This window comes from Odontesthes bonariensis, chromosome 15 (genome assembly GCF_027942865.1).
Source record: "Odontesthes bonariensis isolate fOdoBon6 chromosome 15, fOdoBon6.hap1, whole genome shotgun sequence".
Lineage (NCBI taxonomy): Eukaryota > Metazoa > Chordata > Actinopteri > Atheriniformes > Atherinopsidae > Odontesthes > Odontesthes bonariensis.
This window is the reverse complement of record NC_134520.1, coordinates 16,679,722-16,704,494: the sequence shown is the minus strand read 5'-3', so window position 1 is coordinate 16,704,494 and position 24,773 is coordinate 16,679,722. Positions and strand designations below refer to the sequence as shown.

At 39.4% G+C, this 24,773-nt stretch overlaps 1 protein-coding gene across 2 annotated transcripts; it reads left to right on the top strand.

Moving 5' to 3' along the window:
* Positions 1–740: 740 nt before the first annotated feature.
* Positions 741–24,485, top strand: ghrhrl (growth hormone releasing hormone receptor, like). 2 transcript variants are annotated; one of them, XM_075485233.1, is made up of 13 exons: positions 741–842; positions 10,396–10,501; positions 11,024–11,131; positions 13,994–14,085; positions 15,571–15,674; positions 16,319–16,451; positions 16,601–16,754; positions 17,955–18,015; positions 18,299–18,368; positions 18,674–18,765; positions 19,488–19,617; positions 20,169–20,210; positions 22,792–24,485. In XM_075485233.1, the coding sequence occupies exons 1-13, from the start codon at positions 789–791 to the stop codon at positions 22,891–22,893; spliced, it is 1,248 nt and encodes a 415-aa protein (XP_075341348.1). In that variant the 5' UTR covers positions 741–788; the 3' UTR covers positions 22,894–24,485. The 2 variants fall into 2 exon arrangements, with proteins under 2 accessions (XP_075341348.1, XP_075341349.1); XM_075485234.1 differs by lacking the exon at positions 20,169–20,210.
* Positions 24,486–24,773: the final 288 nt, after the last annotated feature.

Here is a 24,773-nt window from a genome sequence, read left to right as displayed (position 1 = left end):
GAGGGCTCCACAAATGATATTCTAGAGAGAAGCAAACTGTCAGGTGTTGAATCTTATTTTGGTTCAGTGTGTGAACGGGGACCTGAGAAAACAGACACAAAAGTAAAATCCAAGAATTAGAAAAAGATGAAGAAAAGCTCAACATTCCATAAAAAAAAACAAGATCTCAGGAATTATATGGGGGGGGGGGCGAGGTAAAACAAACCAAAATATTTCAGTTGTGCGTGTGTGTGTGTTATGTTTTCTGTTTTGTTGCTGTTAATTAAGTACATTTTGTTGTCCCTCTTAATTTGGTTTCTGGGGTGTTGAAAGAAATTGGCCGCCTCTTCTGTTTGATGAAATGTGTTTTTCGCTTTTGTGTATTTTGGCGACACAATGTGGCTCCGGAAAGCACGAGCTGCAGGGCCTCTGACTGTCCTTGAGCCGCAAAGCAAGAAATGTGACACGACGTTTGCCTTCAAAATACAATTCATAATTTGTTCCTTCACATGCACAGCATGTCAGACTTAGCTGCCTGTAAATCCATCCCGTTTCAATCGGCCTGTTGGCTGCGGATCTTTGCATGGCTCTTGGCACGTGACAAAAGTAATTAAGCTGCAAGCATCCCCAATTGACAACTTAAAAAAAATAAAGTGTGCTTTTATTGTGGAAACAAATACCGGAATCCTCCCTTTTATGGTACTGCAAGTTTGACTTTCTATCCACCTGGAGGGAGCGCAGCACCCCGACCTGCAGGAGTGCGTCTCAGCAAGGCGCCACGGTTGGACAGTAAAGAAGGAACCGGCAGCATGTCCCGTCTCCACATCAGAGGGCTTTTTCTCACTCTTTGTCTGGCCCAAGCTGTGAGTAATCTACTTTAGCTGCATGTTTGTTTGTGTTTTTAAACCAAAGCAAGTGTAGGTAATAACTTGACGCACTCTGCTTGAAACTGTAAGCTGAAAGACCTAATTTGATTGGAACAAATATTTTTAAAAGGTTTTTTTTTTTTTTTTTTTTTTGAGTATGATGATAAGGTAAACGGAGCTTGAAAGCTGAGGAAAAGGACACAGGTGAAACTGGTGGGGGCACGGGTGTGATTTTTTTTTTTTTTAAGACACAAACGGACCTCAATGTGAGCCCTCTTGTATCTATATGCAGAGAAACGGTTTGGCTCCTCACACGGGTTCAAAATCATTTTCTTATTATTGAATCTGTGCATGTCAAATGAATGCAACACCTTAAGATAACGTAGCAGAGAACACCAATGTCTTCCCAAAAGAAGATGAAAATTGTGTCCATTAGTATCACGAGGTGCCATTTTAACACATGCAAGCTTGCACAAATATCTTTTCTAGGACACTGCATCTTCCATTGAATGTGAACAGCCTATCAATGACATAGTGTTTAATTCACATGATTTTAAAGTTTTTCAAAGTTACAGTTCACACTCAAATAACTTTGAAGTTACAGTTTCATAATGAACGTGTACTTAATGCTTGGTCTCAGCGTAGTTTTTAGGCTATCAAACTGGAGGGAGGATTTGCGATTGAAAGCTTTTTAATATGTAAAGCCCTTTTTGTAATTGGACAAATTAACATAACTCTACATAAGTGTGCATGTGAGCACGAGTGTGCCATATGTTTTGTGGCATATGACATATGGCATATGACATATGGCACAAGGTGCAAGCATGGACAGATTCCTCAGAGGAGATTTTGGTCCGTATTGCAGCATTTTCCCATCACTTCTACCGCTTCCACCATGTTCCAAAGGTGTCCCTTTGGACTGAGATCTTGTGACTGTGTGTGAGGGGGTGGGGGGCATTTCAGTCCAGTTAATTCCCTGTCATGCTTAGGGATCCAGTCTTAGTGTATATGTACGTCCATATTTTGCCAACATTGTTCATTAATGTGTGTGATTTATTTTCTTTATGTGGAATGAGACAGGATATCTGTGTGTGCGTGTGTATGTGTGCGAGCGCACATGGATGGATCATATACTAAGAACTGGATACAAAAAGGCAGGTGGACGTCTGTATCTTATCTGTTGTTTTGTGTAAATGGGAAGACAGTAAAAGCTAATTTAAGCTGCTAAACTGGTACCATCTACTCTGCTTGCAAATATGATACATTATTTTCATGTTGTTTGCAGTTTCTTGTGAAAATAAGGCGAACATAACATCATGGCATCTTTGGTCCCCCAAAAAAGTCCCCTGACGTGGAGTCTAAGTGTGATTGACAAGTTTCTTTCTTCCTTTTTTTTCTAAAAAAAAATACATTTTATAACCACACTTCCTGAGTGAAATGACAAATGGAAAAAGAAAAGAGGAAAGGAAAAAGAATATATCTGCACTGAGCCAAAATGCTCCATTGCTATTTGATGGCTTTGTCTTGTGTGCATCCGTTCGAGCACTTGAAGCTTTCATTGCAAATATGTAAAAAGATACCAGGTATGATGCCAGCAGTTTGTATAGTGTTCATGCTCTGAAACATTTATTTATGCGTGAGCTTACGGAAACAAATGGGGTAGACAACAATTTGTGAATTTGCTTTATTGAAATGAGTAAAGGCAAAATAACCTTATGGCCTCTATTTTCCAACAGCAGTTATTTTGCAATCCCAAATATACCAACATTGTTTCCTTGTTTTCTCTGTCCTGTCAGCTGTAAAGAGGCACATCAGGCAATTAATTGTGCACATGTCACGCTAACACAGTTTGTCATGTCCCATTTGTATGCACACAAAGCAGCCTTTATGGGGCTGCTATTATAACACTGCCACCTAGTTAATTTCCTAACAGCATAGAAATCTGAGAAACAGACAAACTGGTGGTGTGATGATCTGCATGCTGCAGGGAGAAAAGGAGCAGGGCGCACACTCATCATTGGGCACCTCCTCTGTCTCTGTTAGTCTCTGTTTGAAATGAAAACGCAGTCCCAGTGAACAAGACGAATGCACCGCAATGCACTGGGGCAGGTTTTATCTCTTGTCTCCTGAATGTTGTAATGTGATTAAAATGTTGCACTTAAGCTTGGACCTTATAGGATAATAAAATGGGAAAGGGTAAAAAGGATTATCAAAAAAAAAAAAAAAAAAATGGGGCAGGAGAATTATCTTCTTATGAGTTTCATTCAATTCATTCCACAAGCATTAGGTAGAAATTACATCACAAAAACACAGGTTACAAACATGATTCTTCTGTAAAATGAGCTTTTAATTGCTTAAAAAAAAAGCAAAAAAAAAGCTAATCAGTCAGTCTGTCTCCAGCTTCTCAAACTCTTGGCAAGAAAAGCAAATTAACTCATTCTCAAAGAATGTCAAAATATTCCTTTGTGTATACGAAATTAGAACTTCAGAGGCTGACCTTGTTTGTGCTATGTGTCTGATTGAAAGAACAAATTTTATATTTCCGTTCTGTGCCAGAGTACAGGAGGGTTACAAGTGCACCTGATTCGCTGTTGAAAATAGAAGGCAACATCTGCAAAGTGAGCCTGATGCTGTGCCCCCTTTTTGGGTAGTTAGTGGATAATAGGCTTTACCTCTCAGGGAACATTTTTACTGCAGACTGCAGAGTAACCTGGCAGTGTGAAGACCCTTTAGCTCTGCATTTAGTTTCAGGGTTTATATTATCCAGACTTACCTTGTGCAGTCCTTTCCTCCCTTTCTTCCTTGCCTTTCTTCCTACCTCTGTTTCTTCCTCTCAAGTGCAGCATCGTGTCGCCCTTCATCACATCACGCTGTTGAAATACATGGGCACGTCATGTGGCCTCAGTGCTTGTAACAACCCAGCCTTGACTCTCTTTATTCCTCACCCCCTGATATTTTCTCTTCCTCAAACTCGCACTCCATTTTTATGTTGCCTAAGACGTCGTCGCAGCATCCCCTCGTGTGAGGATGCCACCTCTCTGATGTGCAGTGTTCAATTTGGCTGATACCTTCTTCCAGACATTCTGAGTTGTCTTAGAAGCTTTCCAAAGTGAGTGTGACTGAAACGATCCCGAGGTACCAAACAAGACAAAAACGCAACAAACAACAACAACTAAAAGATGCAGAAAGATGTACATGCACGCAAAAAGGAAACTTGGATTAAAAAAAAAAAAAGAAAAGATAATGCCTGTTACCATTTGAATAATAAACCCATTAAGAAGAGTTAATTAAATTAAAATTCTAACCCACTGGAAGCAGAATAATGAATGAATGGATTTAAAGACCCTGAGGGGGAAAAAAATAACCAAGCTTTGGATTGGTCATGTTATTGGGTTGCGTGCGCATAAAACCCAATTTAAAACTAGAAAGCTGCAAGCAGCTGTAGGCGGGACCGAGGTGTGCGTACATTGGGGCAAGTGCTGGACGCTGGAGCTGCAGCTGCAGCTCTGCCCACACGCACGATACCCTCTGCGTATGTATGAGCACATAATAACCCCAATGCGGAGGGGTTTTTGAAAATTTAAGGGGGCGCCACTGAGCCATTTTGCTCCGCCCACACACGATACCCTTTACATACGGACGAGGTTGTCAGGGTGGACGTGTGTGCCAAGTTTCATGACTTGGCGATGATGATTAGGCTTTCAAACCACAAACGCCATCACACGATTTTCACCGCCTGGCCACGGCCACGCCCTTTGAGGTTTGAAAAAGTTTCTTCATGATTTGTTCCCCCCATGTCTTAAGAGTAATCTGGCCAAATTTGAAGCTTGTAGCATTAAATCTGTAGGAGGAGTTCGATCAAATGCGAGGTGTGGAAAAAAAAAAGACGTTTCCAACCACCAGCAGGTGGCGCTATAGGTGGATGTCACTATTTTATATGTGCGCGTTCAGGCTGGGTCCAGCATTCACCGTATGAAGTTTGGGACAGATTGGATAATGTATGTGGGAGTTATAAGCGACTTCATTTTTTGTGGCGAGTGATGGCGAGTCATCAAACTTTGAGGCGTCCGCACGGCCACGCCCTTTAAGTTTTGAAAAAGTTTCCCCATGATTTTCCCCCCCATGTCTTAACACATTGACTCCCAAGTCACGTAAAACTACGTTTTTACTGCCCATGCGTTGGCTCCCACATGGTAAAAATACGTTTTTACGTTTTTTTTATGGATTCTGAACCTATACATTCTAATGCACATTCTGTGTGATTTTTGTAATTATGTGATGAACAGAACTGACATAGCTGGCAGTCAAAAACTGGTGTCATCATCTGGACATTTTGATCATTACGCCAATGGCTTTGCGTCAACTCAAGAACAACGCTGATAACGCTGCATTGATTGTTGTGCATTTCCGCATTTTGTCCAATCGCACGTGTCGGTTTCCAGAGGGTGACGGTAAAGTAACATAAACAAACAACAAGAAGGAGAAGAAGACACGCGACAAGTCTAAGGAGGCGGTCTTATGAACAGGTTAGCTTTGCAACATGCGACACGACGCAAATCCTCTGACCCGGATATGTATCTAAAGTGCGACAGGCTGAAAGAGCGCACGTTTCACAAAATCCCCGATATCTCAGTTTGTTGTTGATTTTGGTGGATACCCGCCTTGGTTTAGCTAAGGATAGCTCGCTAATGGCGGCACCTAGAGACACGCAGTTTTGACCCAGGTTAAAGTCTCAGCTTTCAAACAAGCCATAACATGTTTCAGTGGCCCTATCACATAATATGCTGTGACTGTACAAAAAACGTCAAAAAAATGGTTTAGAACGCTGGGATTCTACGACATAATTCTGTAAAAACCACCGGTATTCAATGTGTTAAGAGTAACCTGACCAAGTTTGAAGTCTGTAGCATTAAATCTGTAGGACAAGTTTGATCTTATGCAAGGCATGGAATCGGTCAAAAATGGCACGAAAACTCACTTCCCATCCAAAATGGCCGCCTTCCTGTGGACGTGGGACCATGACGGCATGAGACTTTTTTGTGCGTCTGGGCATGATGAATGAGTGAACCGAATTTCGTCGTCCCACGCGAAACTAACCCCATTGCGGGCACCATTTTTAAGCATTGTAGGGGGCGCTACAGAGCCAATGAGCGACTCCCAAAAATTTAAACTTTAGATTCTTTCATGTCGTCAACTGGCAGGTGGTGCTCGCAAAATTTCCTGAGTTTTCGCATACCTTTTGCAAAGAATAAGAAGACGGAATAATAAACCTTACAGATACAATAGGGTCCTTGCAGTTTCACTGCTCGGTCCCTAAAAATTCATTAAAAGTAGCTGGCACCCGTAATGTAATACAGCCATTTGAATGTGTTGTGATAAGGGCCGTAAACCCCCGTTAAAGAGAGAGGACCACCAAACCTTTGCATGCAAGTCACAGTGATGAGTTTTATAACCATCATCAGTGATAAGTCTCAGTGCAAAGTGGCTACATGTCACCATAATCCAACAGTGATTGAATTTACGCTTGTTGAACAGTGAAATGCCCTTCACCTTAATTAACCTTTTCATAATTCAAAGAATAAACAATTAATTCTGTTTACACAATCACAGGTTAGCAAAGAAAACTACACCACTGTCCTGTCTGGAAGCATACGACAGCACATGACTGTTGTCTTCAACGTCTCCGCTGGAGAAAATATAAAAAATATATATATTTTTTTTTTTCATAGCCTCTGAACTGAGAGGGTAACTGCCGGGGACATTGCACAGTAACATCTCACGTCATATCATAGGTGTTGCTTTAAGAAGTAAGAGGAGTGACAGAGCTTTTCAGCATCTTCATTCATCAGTGGCGAAGGCGGAGGTGGTGCTGATGAGGAGACGGGTGCAGATTTGTTCCCACTCAGAAAGAAAATGGGGGAAAAAAAAAAACGCTCTCAGCAGGAATGTGTGCAGTTTAGTGTTCTTAACACCTTCGCTTTATTATTAACATAACTGGCTTATTATGGTGCACAAACACAATCATTGGTTTATATAAAAAAAAAAACACAATGATTTGTGTGAGCATGCAACGTGATGTGGTTGTTATCACCGTTGGGTCACAGCAAATGAGATTCTGGTTCGAATCCCATTTGGGACCATTCTGTGTGGAGTTTGCATGCTCTGGATGTTGTATGTGTGTGGGTTTCTCTCTGAGTACTCCGGCTTCCTCTTACCATCCAAAGAAAAGTATTGTGAGGTTGATTGGTGATTGTAAAAATTGAAAATATATATATATAATGTATCCATATAAATTTCAAGGCACAACATTGTTTATTAAAATGTGTTAGTTTGTCAAAAGGAGTAAGTTCATTTGAATACATTTTTCTATTCTGCATTATTCAACTTCATGATATTCCTTATTTTTATGTGTAGCAATGATGAAAGTGTCTATATTTTTGATTAACTATGTTCATTAATGCTTATCTGGTGTTTTGGGACTTTAGCAAAGACCCAAATTTCATCGGTAAGATTGAACCCTTCCTCTTCCTGCCTATGACATTTTTTTTCCGACAATGTCACATCTCACTCAGTTCAAAGGCCATCAAATCCTTTCTAATGGCTGTGAGTAGGTGCAGCTGTTGTTGTTTTCCATGCAGAGAAACTCTTAGATCTTTTTAATAGAAATATTCATATCACACAGCAGCTTTTCCTATGGGATAGCGTTCAGAGAGCTGGTGGCTCGGGGAAATTTTGCTCCTCCAGAGGAATGTTCTGTGATCCTGCAGGAATTTGGTTTCAGAAGCTTTGTTTCATGAAAAGTTCAGTGGAAATTTGACACAAAGAAATTTTGTTTTCCCTTCAGGCGCTTTGAAATAAGACGGAGATGAACTGAAACAAGGACAAAGTCTGAACAATATCAGTAACAGTGATGGATTTATCAGCACCGTGCCTGTGACATGTTGTGTTGTCCTGCCGTTGTTAATTGGATGCAGAGAGGAGTGACGTAAATGGAACACTTAAAAATTGCGCAGTATAGGGAAAAAAATATATCATTCTCCATATTTTAAATGATTCTGGAAATTAAGAGACATCCTTTTGGTATTCCTGCTTAATTTATATGCTTTTTAAAAAAAAAAAAAATTATTTATCTTTTGTTCCCCTTAATGAAATGTTGACTAGTCTGATTACATTTCCAGTCAGGTGTTCAGGACTTTGGAGGGCGTTACATTGACATTTATTTCCTAAAGATTTACTATCACTTTCATTGCAATGGCTATTTGCCTAAACCTAATCTTAGAATTCAATTATTAACATTTTGGACCTTGCTTTCGTTCCTGTAACCAAGAGATATCCACATGATGTGACTGCCTAAGGACATTTAGGTCCCTAGAACATGAATAATGACTGGATCGGGCACAGACACACTGCTGTCACTCCTTGTGACATCCTATTGTAATTAACACAAGAAAGTGTGGTGTGGTTTCTTAAATAGGATGATGCTGCATACACAGAAATACACGTGAAATATAATGACAATGTTAAAAAGAGCATATAAACACAGTAAGGGAGACATTTCATCAGGCAGGACACTGTTGATGTGTCCTATCACAACCAACAACAACACCCGGCTCCCTGCTCTGACCTTTAGATTGAGACCTCTTAAGTTCACTGGCAGAGTAGATGATGAAATACATGACTTTTCAGTTCAAGCCACGGAGGTGTTGCACCTTCAACCTTTTCCCTCTCACCGCTAACCATTCTTTCCACAGAGAATTACAGGGTTATCGTCTCGGCATTGAAATGTATATAAACAGCTAAACCAATGTTCCATAATTTCCTGGCTTTTGTACACTTTGTGGTTAGATATGTCAAGTTCCAACCCATGAAAAGTACAGATTATATGAACAGTGCATTTCAGTTTGGTCGTCCGACCAAGGTAAAGATAAATAAAAGGTCAAGTTCATTTATATACTACATTTACAACAACCACAGTTGTCCAAAGTGCTATACATTGCAATCATAAAAACAGTAAATGCAAATAACATAAAAACCTAAAAAGCGCCACATAAACCCTTTAGCTCGTCTGCTTGTCATAACATCACAGATTAACTCTAGGTGACAATAAAACAAGATTTTTGCCGGACAGCTTCAGTTTTCTTCATTATTAGTATTCAATTTTGCAACACAGTAGTCCAGTCAAGAAACAAAAAATACAAATGCTTTCTATAATTAGGAGTGGTTCGTGGCTGCCACCAAGCTTATGCAACATTATAACATTAAAACAAGGCTCAGGGCACTCATGAAGACTTTTTTTTAGCATAATTGTTCTCACTATAGTTAACAGTTACAGCTTTTCCAGCTAGAAATGATACACAGGTGATTAATCTTAGCAAGATCCTGGGGGCTCTGTTCACCTCCACTGGGTAACAAACCTGTCAACCAAAGCCCCAATCCGTCTGTAAAACTCTCGCTCCAACTGTCAATCGCTTGTGAACAAGATCCCAAGATGCAAAAAGCTCGTCTGCTTGAGGAGGCAGAGATTCATCCCCGGGCTGGAGGGAGCACTCCTGCTTTATTTCTGACCTTCTGTCCTTCGACAGACTTAATTTGTATAATCTACTCTGTACCTTAGTGCTTAGCAGTAATACAAAAGACCCAGTGATGAAATGATTTTTAGCTCTTTGACAAAGTATCATCAGAATCTGCATTCATTTTATTGCATCTCATCTCACTACTTTGATTGTTTGCTTTTGGATGTCTGTCTTCTGGAAACCCCTCACCATCACTGAAAATCATCCAGTCTGCCAGGCATAGGTGTTCTACGTTCATATCTATATTGTTAAGCCTCATTGAGACTATCATTAGTTCACAATTATTGTTCAAAACAGTCCCTTCTCTAAAGCTTCCTGTGTTATATTATTTTCCATGCTCAAAATCACAGTATGTTCTCTGCTCCATCATTTATTGATATGAACACCGGGCAAAATGGGGAGATTGGACCATATAACATTGTGACCACAAATCTCCACAAACAACATTAATAGTTTTTAGAGTCATCATACGCCCATTTACTCTTTTCTATATTTCCTCCATCCATCGTCCTCCCACTACTCTACTCCCTAATCTACTTTACATCATCACATAACATTCTTAGAAACAAAACTCATCTCTGTCAATCTGAAATGAATGTCAAAATACAAATCCAGTTCTTCTACTTTTTTTGTAGAATCACAGATAGCTCCATCCGTTTGGTGGTGTTGTTGGAACTGGGATAATTATCTGTGTCCTTAAGGCCAAACTCTGTTGATGGACCATTCTAAACCCCCCCGTGCACAGTAATGAAAGATTATTGTGCTTAATGCCACCCATAGGTGGGTTTTGCCAAAAAGTACCGTTTCAGTGGGAGAGCAAAATGAGTCACTGCCCCCTTTAGGAGGACATTCACTTTTTTCACACACATAAAATACCTTTTTTAATGGTGTCAGTGACCACATAATCCACCTGCCTATATACCCCTGAAAATGTTTAATCAAACATTTTCCCTTATTGCTGTATGTCCTACCTCTAGGCTTCGTCACGTCTGCACCCTGAGTGTGAATACATATTTCAGCTGGAGAAAGAGGAGCACCATTGCCTTCAGTACATTGCTGAGGAGGGAAACAGAAGCTCAGAAGGTGTGTTTGCATTTTCAAAACAGCCAGCCTGTAGCAGCATCTCATGTAAATTCAAGAGTGGCTGTGACTGTGGTATGAAATATACTGCAGATGGTCACATTAAGTACAAAAGAGCCTATACTGGAATAAATGCTTCACAGAGAATAATTTGTTTCCTGGGAAGATCATTGATGGCATCCGAACTGGTGAATGAAAACACACTGAGTGATCTATCACAGAGACTCATCTGCAGATTAAAGCATGAAGCATGGTTACAAAAGGATTTATACAGCCAATCTAATTTAAGATAAAGGTAAGCCAAAACAGTTAATCATTTATTTTCTATTTCAGTGAATATAAGAGTGAGAATGATGATTTGGAAGAATGGTTTTGGAAATCTTGTTCACACCATTTATACACTGATTCTCTATGAGTATATATTTCAAATGTGGATTTCAGATCTACGTTATTTTTCTCTCTGACTAACTACTCTAATGTGGACATTTTTAACCTGTTTTCCTTTCCTAAACCTCTTCTAAAAAGGTTGTCGGCCATTCTGGGATGCAGTTAGTTGCTGGCCTCAAGCAGTTGTCGGGGAAACTGTCCAAAGAGCTTGTCCTGCAGTCTTCTCTCTTTTCAAAAACAACACAGGTGACTATAAGATCTGATACAGTGGTCAAATTAGACGGATATTTAGCTGAAATACTCTTCTGCCTGAAATCAAAGGATTTTTTTTAACCTCATGAGTTCATACATTAAGCGTGTTTTATCTGTTTATTTTCCATTCAGCCATTCATCTGGTTGCTTGGGTGTACTGCGATTTAGGCAGGCTGCCAGATTGTCACAGCAGACTGCAACTTAATTAAGTCTTTTCTAACAAAGAGATTAGCAGGTTTAAAGGTGTGTAAAGATTGTGAAAAGTGGGATATTTAGCAAAATGAGCAAAAGGAATAACACAGTGATTGAGCTCTGTGAGGCTACACTGAGGCACAGGGATGCTTCAGGCTAAATGCACATGCCATGTTCATGTCATATCGGATGAATGGACGAAATGGGATGACTCGAAAGCATCACTTAACAGCGTTGAGGTTTGTGTGATGGCAGGCTGTTTAGTGTGAGGCTTAAAAATGAGAGGTGGATTATATCCATAATATTCATGATTAATATTGAACAAAGGATCACGCTGATGTTAGGCACACATTTTCAGAAAGTATCTGTTTTTTTTTCCTGTTTCGATGTTCCTGTTTAAACTTAGATGTTGACATTTTACACGAGGGAGACTCTGATACGATGTGAAAGCAGCTTAATGCCAGCGTGCTAATATACTTTTGACAATTCCTGACATCCGAAGACCTTCAAATTAAATTAAAAGGGAAAAAAAAGACGAAGAATTTCAATAAATTATCCAAATTCATTGAAAAACAACAAAAAGTTCTTTGTATCTCTTTCTATACCTGCTTTATATGGATCAGGGTCACAGTGGGCTGGAGCTCGTCCCAGTTGTCCCAGGAACAGGGGCAGGTTACACCATAGACAGGCCACAGGTCCATTACACTTCTAACAAACAAAGCCAATCACACCCACACTCACCCCTACGGTCAATTTTAAACTGATCAACCTAACATCTACAGGCTCATCTCATTTCTATCATTTCAGCCTCTTCACCTATTCTCTCCTCTGTCCTGCTGCCTATGATCTGCAAATTATTCTCAACCAAATATTCTGAAGGATGTCTCAATTCCTTTAATGGACCTTGAGAAGAGAAGAAAGAGGCGTGTCGGAGGAGCTGGAACCCACGACATCTGAAGAGGGCACGGCACTTTAATCCTACACTTTTATTTGAATTAAAAATAGATATCTACGTTGTTACTAATGGGATTCTTGCTCATATGACAGATTTGATTAAATAAAGTGGTAAACTGCAACATAAAATGGTTAGATAGTGTAGATGTGTCACACGTCCTATTAATTGACATTGGTTTAAAATGACGCCCTTCAGCAAGGATGTCTCATTTTGTTAAATGCATGTCAACTAGCCTCCTCTATCCTTGTGTTTGTCCTTGTCTCTTCCGCTCGCATCTCCGATGAAGGCAAGAGGAGAGAAGTTGAGTGGAGGAATCAAGTGTGTGCAGTTTTTAAAAATGGTGTAAGGGTCATTCTGTGGACTGTGGCAGAAAACAGCACTATAGAAAACCACCTCAGGAACAGGCTGACTACACAAACCTCCAAAGAATGGCTCCGGTCAAGTGAGGAGTGAGTAAAAAATATACCACAGTGCAACCAACAATAAAATATATGTATTGTAAAAAAAGAAAAAGAAAATATAGAAATGAACGTGTTAACATACTGTTCACGAAAGCTGAATTAACCAGTACACGACGGCTTTGCTGCATAAAAAGGGGCTGAGTGTTTCCACTTGTTTTTCACAGTAGTGAAGACAGAAAGAGTTGTCCTAAGAACTTTGATTATCAAAATAAGGAGACCGTAACTCCAAAGACAGCAGTACTTTCTCCAGAAGTCCAGGAAGCAGTGCAGAAAAAAAAAAAAAAAAAAAAAAAAAAAAAACCAGGGAATTCCCAGAGGGTTGTTTGAATTTGTTTCAGCCCATATCATTTGCTGCACATTGATTCAAGTAGAGCTACATGACCAAAGGTCAAGGAGGACAGGCAAGAAACCTGTTTGTAAAAACTCACATGAATAAGCCGCAACTTTTAGTCTATGGACAGAGGACATCAAAGAAGAGCTTTAAGGGAATGCAGTGCTTCAAAAAAAGCCCACAAGGGAAAGAAGATTTTACCAAAAGTTAAACATTACAGATATTCTATCATGCTGGGGATTTGTTTATCTGCCTCTGGTCCATGATTCTTTCAACATAAATAAAATGAATGATACAATCAGAAGATCATACAGGCTTTTCAGAGTGAAATGTTTTTGCATGTCAGAAATAATACAGCATGGCAAATATTCCAATGTACACGTAAAGCAGCACAAAACAATGGTTGATCACAAATGACTGAAGAGTGACTGAAACTACTGTTTGAGAAGTGAGAGAAGCTTCTAAAAGCTACTAGACACACACTACGTGTCAGTTGTTGCCAGATGCTGCAACCAGATGTTTTTGTTTTTTATTTCACTCCATGACAAGTCAAATAACTTAAGATCATTTATTTAAAAGGTTCTTATCATGCAAACTTGGTTTACATGCATTTCATTTGAATATATTCTGAATTGTGTGTTTCTCATTCAGAGGTGATTCTGGGGTTTGTGTCAGAATGTCATTAGTTGTGCAGGTGAAGCCTAAACGTGAAGTCAGGTGGTCACCAAGATGATTAGCGTTTATCTTGAAAGGGACATAATGTCAGTAATTTTATATTTTACCGTGTGACATTCCATGTAATAATGTTATATTTGTTTGATTTATTTTATTTTGTTATTTTCTAACCTCGATTATCAATGAAAACCAACCTCTCTGGGGTATAACTGACTTCTTGATCTGTCCATGTCTCTTTGTAGGGTCAGTGAGCCGAAACTGTACAAATGGAGGTTGGTCAAGGCCTTTCCCACCGTACCATATTGCCTGTAATGTGGAAGATGACATTCCTGAGGTGAGAGTCGATGAGGCGAGGCAGCTTAAGAGGTCAGACCGAAGAAAAAGGAGCTCCAGATGGAGAGCACAGAGGTCAGGCAGAAAATTAGAAACAGGAGGAGCAGGAACAAGCAGACAGCCAATAGGAAAAAAGGGAGCAACTCGAAAGGGACAGGGAAACGATAAGCAGGATGACCCATCTTACTCAACTTCAAAATCAACACACAGACAGTCTGAATATGTCATGTTTTTTTTTAGATGAGGGAGGACTCAAATGCAGGCGGACTGCAGGAGGCAGGTAGATAAAGACTTCAGGAGTCTTTCATGAATCTTAGAAAATTAAAACAGAAGGCAACATGAATCCCAACGAAACAAGTGAAGAGCCGGAAACAAACACATCCACATTAACACAATGAGTGTCAACAACAAGGATCTGATCAATGAAAACCAGAATCCAAGGTGCCTACAAGCATACTTAGGGAGGACAAACACAAGGCAGGTGCGTTAAAGTAAACTACGGGTATAGGAAAATAGTCAATAATCCTCTCCTATTGTCTTTTCCTAAGCCCCTTCCTAAGATTAAGCAGGGCTTAGGAAAAGATGCCCGTGCTTCAACAGGAATCTGACCTTAAGTAACCTACAGGACAGCTGTGATGTGGGTCTGCAGCGTTGAAAACACTGTTCAAAACCTATTGAAAGTGTTTCCAGAATCAGTTGGTAGCTGATATTCAAACGTTGCTTTGAAAATTGTTGTTTTAAGGAACGGTGGGACAAAATTATCTATGCTCTTTCTTCAAGGATGGACCACTGTCACTTGAGAATTCACACAGCTCTTATCATGGCGACTACTCAGATCAAGGTCATTTCATTAATAATGTTCCTGAGAAAAAAAGGCTGTTAGTAATACACAAGAGGCAAAACTAAACAGGGTGCACAAGGCAACAAGTTACATAAGATATAACAGGAAGTAAAGCTAACCAAGGTGCAGAGGGAAAATCAATTTCAAGCTAATACAGAAACGAGGTAAACTAAAAGAAAGAAACAGAGAACACTACAAAATCCATAAACCAGGACAAAAAGAAAACAGTAACATGTTTCAAGAGGTGGATTTGTCTTTTATCACACAAGTTTATTGTCCTACTAATTACCTGCTTCTCTGGAGAGGAATGGGAGATCCTTTCAGACGTAAATGTGAAAGTACTTTTGCAAGGAGGAATGGAATGTCACGCATTGGGTAATAGCTGGAAATATCTTGCTTCACAAAGGGAGAATGGTGCTTGATCGTGCTGTAGTTTTGGGGAGCACTAGTGTCAGTACTATATAGAGCACGTTTTGTTTTGATGTAAAAGACATTTGAATCTGCCAAAAAATTGCAGTTCAGTCTCAAGTTTGCAAGTAATTTGGTCTCATTTTAAGACATTACATGCATTTTGAAAAGCTTTGATATTTGGGTATGATGACCTTGCATGCAAAATCCTCATTTTTCTTTTTGCCCTGCTTTCAGACTGAGGAGTCCTACTTTGCCACTGTGAAGCTGATATACACCATCGGCTACAGCATCTCTCTGGTGGTGTTGGCCGTTGCTGTGTCGATCCTGTTGCTCTTCAGGTATGAGCTGATTCGATGAAGGGGGGGCTCCGGTCATCCAGAGCACATTTTGGTAAACTTTGGGAAGCACAACAGTATCCGACTCAATTTCTGTTCAGACTTAACTAAGGACACAACTCACCGAGGGCTCAAAGAATAATAGAAGGGCATTGTTGCTCTACAAAGAAACAACATTTCTCCAAGGCCTTCACAGGTGTTCCATAAAGCCTTTAAGAACTGCTGCTACTCATCGGTTTTGGTCATCCTTGTAAACCAAATAAGATGCCTGAGCAGCCTTGTTAGCCTAAAATTGAAAAACAAATAAATAAATCTGCCAGCCATTATATTTCTGTTACTGTAATAAGTGACTGTAAAGCAGGTCCTGTGCCCCCCCCCCCCCCCCTTACAAAAGCTACAAAAACCAGCTCTTTCAATCACAGGACTAAAGGAATTAACAGAGCGTAGTTCTGTTTTTAATGGCACTTAAGGGTGATACGGGTTGATAGAGAGGGACAAATGAAAGGGTGAATATGTAAATCAAAAACTGTGTCAATACAAAGAGAAGTATGTCCAAGATGAAATAAATGCGTGACTAGAAAGATTTCATATATGTATTCGTTGCGCAGTGTGATAAGGCACTGTGTGTGTTTGCCTGTTTTCAACAGGAGGCTGCGATGTGCCAGGAACTTTATTCACATCCAGCTCTTTGTCACTTTCATCCTGAAATCTGTGGCGGTGTTCATAAAGGATGCAACTCTGTTCTCCAGTGATGACACCAATCACTGCACCCTCTCCACCGTAAGATAAATCCCCTCAGAACAACAGGCCGTTTTAAGAATTTCCTACTGGGCGATTTATTTATTTTTTCCTGATCTCAAATTTCTGCCTCATTCTTCCTTACGCTCTGCTCTTTGTCCCTTTTTTTCCTCCCTGTTTTTTCCAAGCAGTTTGCCTGTAAAGCCGCTGTGGTCTTCTGTCATTACTGTGTGATGGCCAATTTCTTTTGGCTCCTGGTGGAGGCGCTCTACCTAAATTCCTTGCTGCTCTCCTCTTTCTATCACAGTCGCCGATGCCTCTGGGGCTTCAGCCTGCTGGGATGGGGTGAGAATCATTTAATAAATCTTTGGACAGGATCCTAAATTTACATTTAACTGATGCATTATTTACAAAGTAAGGCAACTTCAGGGCCATTTTATGTGTTATTGATAAGAGTAGGTCATCTCCTTTATTGAATAAAAAGACAAGTCCTGTTGAAAGAAGTTTCATGTAAAGGTCAATCATCAAACAAATCTGCATGAAATTACTTTATGCAAATTTTTTTTAGATCTTTACACTCTAATCTGTGTTAGTTTGGGCCAAAACAGGGCTGTATATCATGTATAGCCTTTTATCTCTGTAAATACATTTTTAAAATTAATATTCCAAATTCTTAATGATCTTAATGATCCAGAAACGATTATACCGTTTCTGATTGCAGCGCTACAGAGCTCCTGCCTGTCAAACCTGCATGTGGTTTGGAATAAAACTCTGCTTTGAAACCTGTCTGCTTTGTGCAATAAGTATCATTTCCTGTAGTTCAACTGACCCACCACGTTTCTTGATTATTGTTTTTAATTATTGAATAAAAGTAAAATTCTGAATTTGCCCAAGATTTCTCTGTATAAGTCACATGACGCCCCCAGATGGATGCCGGTTTGTCTTTCATAGTTTAAAGATTTGACTTATTTTATCCTCCTTAATCAAAACAATATCACAAATATCAAGTTGAACAGTTCAAATGTATTTTTATGCTTATTATAGTTCTTTGCATCAAAGAAATTTCACAGCAGTCCTCAGAGACATAAAGAAGCTGAAAGAAGAGGTCTCCAGGTTATTATTTTTAACAGACAAACACTCCCCTGCTTGCCCCTGTGGTATCCCCAGAAAACAAACCAAATCAAACTTGGTTTATCCCTTACGGCAGTCCCCACTAATGCACTTGATTGAAGTTGATTTCTCAAGATCTCAGCATGGAGGTTTAGAAAAAAGGGGTCACCGCCAGTTGGAGAGCGTGTGAGGCAGAGAACCGATGACACCTGTTCATATTTTGAATCAAAAGTACACACAGTTTAGTGGATAAAGCATCAAAAATAATGCAACTGCTTTTAGTTTAGTTGTTGCTACTCAAATCAGAGCAGATATAGTTTTGGAAAGGTAATACAACAGTTTCCCACACCGGTAGCTGACTAATTACAATTCAACCACGTCAGTGTGTCTTGATTACATCTCCCTGACATTAATTGTGATTCTTCCTCTCCACAGGTGTGCCTGTTTTCTTCATAGTCCTCTGGATTGGATCCAGGGTGTATTTTGAGGACACAGAGTTTGTATTAACCTCCATTACCTCTTCAATTTACACAGTCACCATTATTTATTACGTAGGCAGTTAATGAATTGCAACCACAGTGAAACTATTTAAGATAATAAGTAATGAGTATGTAGATTTTCTTCACTAACTTTCCAGCTACTTCATAGTTTATTGTCACTTGTCCTCACACTGCTTGTGATCTGTTATGAGGTTAATTTTACACCACTTTAACTTATTGTTTGTGATGCTAGAAGGAATGTCTGCAGAATTATTGAAGTGAACATTTCTTCTCATGCAGATGCTGGGATATAAATGAGGACTCACCCTACTGGTGGATCATTAAGGGACCGATTGTTGTCTCTATAGCGGTAAATGCTTCCATTGTGCTGTAACAAAAAAAGTAATAAACAGTTGATTGTTTTCCAAGGCTATTACAGACTACTATGTAGACAATTTGTGCACCTTAACTTTCACTTTCAAGACATCTCTGAAAAAAAAGAATTCCTTTTGTGCAGTTAGAATAGAGTGTCACACCAGTCCAAGTCATTTAAACACTTGGCTGCACACAGGGTTGCCATGACATGCATTAATCATGTTGGTGTAAGAATCATTTTGTACAGTTTCATACCTCTTAAAACTTGAACCTATTAAAGCCGAAATTTTCTATCAACAGGTCAATTTCATGCTCTTCATAAATATCATCAGAATCCTGATACAGAAGCTCAATCCTCGGTTGATCCAGTTCAATAACTCCTCACAATACAGGTACAGTCTTCCTTTAGCTCTAGACACAGTTGCAGACAGTGTGATTTCGGCTTTGATACAGGTTCTCGTTTATTAATCATGTCTGCATTTTTATACACAGTGAGGACTGAAGATTTCCAATTGTAAGGCTCCCACAGGTCTCGGACTTGCTTTCATAAAATTTAGATTCACCTTTTCCGGATACAGACTGGAATGTCTGGTCTCTGAAACCAAAAACTGTTAAGCTTTAACAGTGTGATGATTGACACTTTTTCAAATACTCTTGTACTCTGAGTAGACTTTCTGATGTTAAAAGATGAAGGTTGTGCATAAACTGCTAATAGACCACAGCATGGCATTGAATAATTCATTCAGTCACCACTAAACCACAGCCTACTCAGTCTGGCCACGTCTACTTTTTCCCTCACCGGAGGCTTGTCAGAATGTGTAATTGTAATAGGCTCACTAATTGACTGAAAGTTTTCTAACACATCGAGTATTCTGAAGCTCATAAAAGACATATCAAGGTAAGTTAGAAGATGCTCGACTTAATTGCACCACCTAGCTGAGCTACAGTGCTCCCATATCTGCCGACTGAAGCACACGCACACAAGTGTCCTCATGACTGACATCCGATCGTCAGTGTCACTGCATGTCATCAGCATTCAGATTAGACAGGAACCAGCTGACTCCCTCAAGTAGCTTCACCTCCTGCATCTGATTTCTTTGCCTCTGTTCCACAGACGCCTGACCAAGTCTACCCTCCTCCTCATCCCTTTGTTTGGCACCCACTACATGTTCTTTAATTTTCTGCCTGACTACTTCAACGTGAACCTTCGCCTCTGTATCGAGCTCTGCATGGGGTCCTTCCAGGTACAAACACAGACAACTTTTATACATAGTTAATGCATTGATAAAAGTCAAATGGATGAGTTCTACTTTGGCACAATAGGGTTTTACATAGAATTTTTGTCTGCAAAAGTATAGCTTAGCAATGCTGTGTTGGTTGTAATGTAAAAGAAGCTGGGCGTAAGATGTGTTTTCATCGCCCTGAGAAACAATTGCAAAAACATCTGATTGAAGTCCTCTGCCTAATGTCAAGCACAAAATTGGATTTATCTTTTTGTCTGGGCTCTTTCCTTCAGAGGAATTCAACAACTTGACATCTAAAACTATATCTACTAGTCTTTATATTGTAGTATAACAATAAAAGGAAAAGCAGGAACGTTCACAGCTTTTGCCTTTCAATCATAAAAGGCTTGCAACAGTTTATTAATAAGATATGAATCCAAAAAAAAACCTCCAATAGCAGTGAACTGGTTGTGTGAGTGAAACATATTCTCATTCCTCAACATAAGCTATTTGGACATTTGTAACTTCTGAATGAATATAAATGATGATAATTGAAATAATCTATTTTACAGGGGCTTCTTGTTGCAGTCCTCTACTGCTTTCTCAATCAAGAGGTCAGCACAAACCACACTACTCTTAAGCACTGACCATAATATATTCACCAAATCTCACAGATGATTTACAGATCTCTGCTGCGTAATAAATCTGCTTAGCAGGATCAAATGCCAGTGACAGGGGAAAGGTTTTGAGTCATCAGGGCTTAAAGTGCAAAAACAATTTCCCACATCTCTTCACCTCATTGCGTAAGGAAAGGACCCAGAGCGCTTATGTAACCATCAAGATTAATGTGAGGCCAACTTCCCATCAGTCTGAGGGCAACACCCGTCTGCTTAACTCTCACTGTGCAGCAACTCAAAATCCATGTTTATGTCAAGTAGGTCCACAAAGATGATACCTGAAGGTCTATAACTGCCATATGGATTACTTACTTTAACATACATGTATACACGTATCCGCTTGTGGATTAAAAACAGAGAAGCTTCAAATTAAATTTCACTTTTGGTACTGTTTTGTATTCCTAAGGTTGTACATTGCACTTTAGAAAGAAAAAAAAGGTACAGTGGTTGGACATTTTGTGAGATGAATCTAAATAGACTAATGTTTGCATGCCCATGGCTGCTCATGGCTAATTCATGGCAAAGACTATGCGGCCTACCAGTCACTCTTTGCAAAGCAATAGTTTGGCATGGGACTCTCTAAAAATGCGTCAGACTTTGCAATGGGATGTTTAGAGGTCTGCAGATTGAGATGTTTGAAACACTGGTTGCTTATTTTGCTATATCAGACCTGACCTTCAACAATCATATCAAATCAGTCACCAAATCAGCCTTTTATCAACTTAAGAACATATCTAGAATTAAGGGTTTCATGTCCCAAACAGATCAGGAGAAGCTGATTCATGCTTTCATCTCCAGCAGACTTGACTACTGTAACGGTCTTCTGACTGGACTCCCCCAAAAGAGTCTCAAACAGCTGCAGCTCATTCAGAACGCTGCAGCCCGAGTTTTAACCAGAACAAAGAGATCAGATTACATCACCCCAGTTCTCAAGTCTTTACATTGGCTCCCGGTCAGATACAGAATAGATTTTAAAGTTCTACTGCTCGTCTACAAATCACGGAATGGTTTAGGTCCAGAATACATGAATGACATGCTAGCAGAGTATAAACCCAGTAGAGCTCTGAGATCTACTGACTCAGCTCAGATAGTGGAGCCCAGAGTTCAAACTAGACACGGTGAAGCAGCTTTTAGCTGTTATGCTGCACACAACTGGAACAAACTACCAGCAGAACTGAAATCAGCCACAACTGTAAGCACTTTTAAATCCAGGTTAAAAACATTTCTCTTTCGGTGTGCTTATGGTTGAGTTTATATATTTCTTTTTCCCCTCTTCTTTGATTGCTTTAATTTTTATTCTATTTTTTTTTTCTCTTTAAATTGCTTGTTTTTATGCTGCTTTATGCTGTTCTTTTAAATGCCTTGTCTTTATGTAAAGCACATTGAGTTGCCTGTGGTATGAAATGCGCTATATAAATAAAGATGCCTTGCCTTGCCTTGCCTATATATTCGATAGAATACCTAAAATGTAATTTCTCATCTAGATTAGAAAAAGGTTGATTATATCAATAACTGCTGCTTTGTTAACAAATACAGCATTGTACAAATGTAAGATCGGATCATTTTTAATTTTCCATCTCATTTGAAAATAGTGACACATAGATTATAGAAACATACGCCATATGCGCAAACCCAATTCCACAAAAAAGTTAGGACGCTGTGTAAAATGCAAATTAAAACTGAGAGTGACTGAGATTTGCAAATCTTAACAACCAATATTCTATTCACAACAGAACATCAGAAGTGACACAGTTGACTGTTTCATGAAAAATATCATCTCCTCTTGAATTTGATGGCAGCAAAAGACTGTGGCGGTGCATGGGGGTACATTAGGGTTAACAGAACCGACACCTTGCACATCTGGAAAGATGCCATCAATGCTGAAAGTTATATATAGGTTTTACAGCAACATGTGCTCCCATCCGGTCCTTGCACATTTCAGCAAGACAATACTCAACTGCCTGCTGCATACTATTAATGAGGACTCCGGGTACTGGACTGACCTGTCTGGAGTTCACACCTTCACCAATTAAAATCATTTGGCGCATCATGAAATGCAAAACACTATAACTGTTGAGCAGCAGGAAGCCAATGCAAGAAAAAGAATGGGACAGCATTCCTCTACCAAAGGCCCAGCAATTAGTCTCCTCAGCTCCCAAATGTTCACACCCTGTTGCGAAAAGAAGAGATAGTCATTCCATTTATATAACCTATTGCAACTTTTTGAGGTGTTGCTGCCATCAAAATCAAGATGGGTTACATTTTTGATGAAATAGTAAAATATCTCACTTTAAACATTTGATATGTTTTCTATGTTGTATTCGCAAAAAAATATAGGCTTATGAGATTAACAATTTATTGCATTCTGTTTTTATTGAAAATGTACCCAGCGTCCCAACCTTTTTTTGGAGTTGGGGTTGTGTACGCCTGTGTTTTTTTTGGTTTTTTTTTTGTGCGTACGTGTGTGGGGGATATGTGATTTCTAGCATCAGCTGTTGTGTCTGTGCTTGTTTGACAGGTGCAGAAAGAGGTCCACATGCAGTGGCTGAGATGGCAGGAAAGGAGTTATGGGGTAGTGTCGCCCGCTGCAAAGGGTAGCCAGATGGACACACCATTCTGACTTCTTCTTGTAGGACCGTCGTGGGTGGCTTCTGTGCACTTCGTCTTTAATGGGCTGGACGGCACACACAAATGACAATCATTGTTGTTCATGCATCAGAGGCCTGAGTGTTTCAGTCATTTCAAATTGTGACAGACTGGCTGCAGGAGTGGAGGAAGGAAATCAACCTTTCAACAGGAGAGTAATTCTTAAATCCCTGGACATTTTACATACACACATCCTACATGGCAGCTTCCGACAATTCTCATATGCACAAGGAAGGTGAGCATTTTAGATTTCCTTGAAGGCATCAACTGTCAAACGAATGAATAATAATATTTCTGAGCTGGAAACTTAGGCTGACACTTGCATTGCCCTCAATTAGGACTTGAAATGTGCATCAGGTGTTGATTTTAATAAAAATAAAAAAACACATATTTTACTATTTGCATTTTTATGTGCTCACTATGTAGATAGATGCTCAAGTAAGACACTTTATATTGAAATTTGATGGACTGTGGAAAGATTGATATCATGGACTTCGCTCATGAGGCTGACACACAGCTCACGGTCACCTGAATTTCTGCTAATGACTTTCACATCAGTAGTGTTATGTTTCATAACGCCTGTGTCTGTGTGTTGATCATTATCAGTCGTCGCACACAGAGAAAGTTGTGTTTTTGCCAATTGGAATGTCTTGACCTCCTAAACTTTATTCATTTAACTTTGTCATGCTTGGAGGGAGAATCTGCAAATTCTTGAACTTCAAAGGCACACTTAACGAAAACAATGTATTGTATACTGGGAGGTTTAAAACCAGTTGCAGTGTGATGAGTTTGATGCCTTATGAAATCTCTGCATCACCACTGCCAACTGAAAAATAAGTCTGTTTTGTGGTAATGTCTTTATAATATTAAGTTTTAAGTATACATGCAAACATGTCATACAGTGCTTTCAACTGCATGGTATATACTGTATATATAATTAACTTACAAGCAACATAGTAACACAGAATTGTGGTGTCCTGGTCTGCACCAGTACATTCATTCTTTGCCTTCAATTGAATGTAGAATATGTTGTAATTGTTGTAAGATGGTCGTTTTATTGTTATTCTCCTTGTTGCATTTGGGTGTCGCTGCTTTACGTGGGCCTCGTTCTGTGATGTTTTATTGCCTTGTGAAATATCAAGATCCAGCAAGTGTAAGCATTTTTTCACAGCAAGCGAAGATAGCATAAGCTGACTCAAGCTTATGCCACAAAATTCATTGTTACTACATTGAATACACATACAAATGTTTTTAGTGTTTGTAACTTGAGCGCTCATGTAGCAATGTCATACATTCAAACAGTTTGAAAGTACATTTGAAAACTACTGGTTTGCTTGTAAAGAATAAAACTTCAGAAACTGGATTCTTTTTTTTCAAAGCCATGCCCTAAACTTGATCCGTTGCTGATTTACAGAGGCAACGGATAGGACAGAGGTAGATAAGGATTTTAGGTTTATTGTTAGGCAAGGCTCAAAACTGAGAGGGCAGTAAAGGATGAAAACAAAACAGGTAGGGGTTGGGCAAAAGTCAAGTGGGAGACACTTGAAAAAAAATTTTGAAAAACACAAGAGCACAAGCAATTATGAACCAGAAAATAAGATGGGGACATAGAGGGAAGAGGGGTATAAGTATAAGGGAGTATAAGTTATTACCTGAAAACAGTATGAAACTATATCTGAAAGGAGGTTTGAAAGGACAAAAAGAGAATAGAGCAGAAAAGAAAAAGATTCAAATAAAAAGCATATGATTCCAAAAATAAAACAGGAAGTTATCTGAAACAGTGACATTTTTACAATGAGACATTATTCATCCGAACAGCTTCAGAGTCGGGGAGCCAACTTGTTCGAATAAAAA

Coding starts and splice junctions, on each gene's coding strand:
- ghrhrl (XM_075485233.1), top strand. CDS start 789: ATGTCCCGTCTCCACATCAGAGGGCTTTTTCTCACTCTTTGTCTGGCC. Junction 14,086..15,570: donor TGGAAGATGACATTCCTGAG/GTGAGAGTCGAT, acceptor CCCTGCTTTCAG/ACTGAGGAGTCCTACTTTGC. Junction 18,766..19,487: donor AATAACTCCTCACAATACAG/GTACAGTCTTCC, acceptor TCTGTTCCACAG/ACGCCTGACCAAGTCTACCC.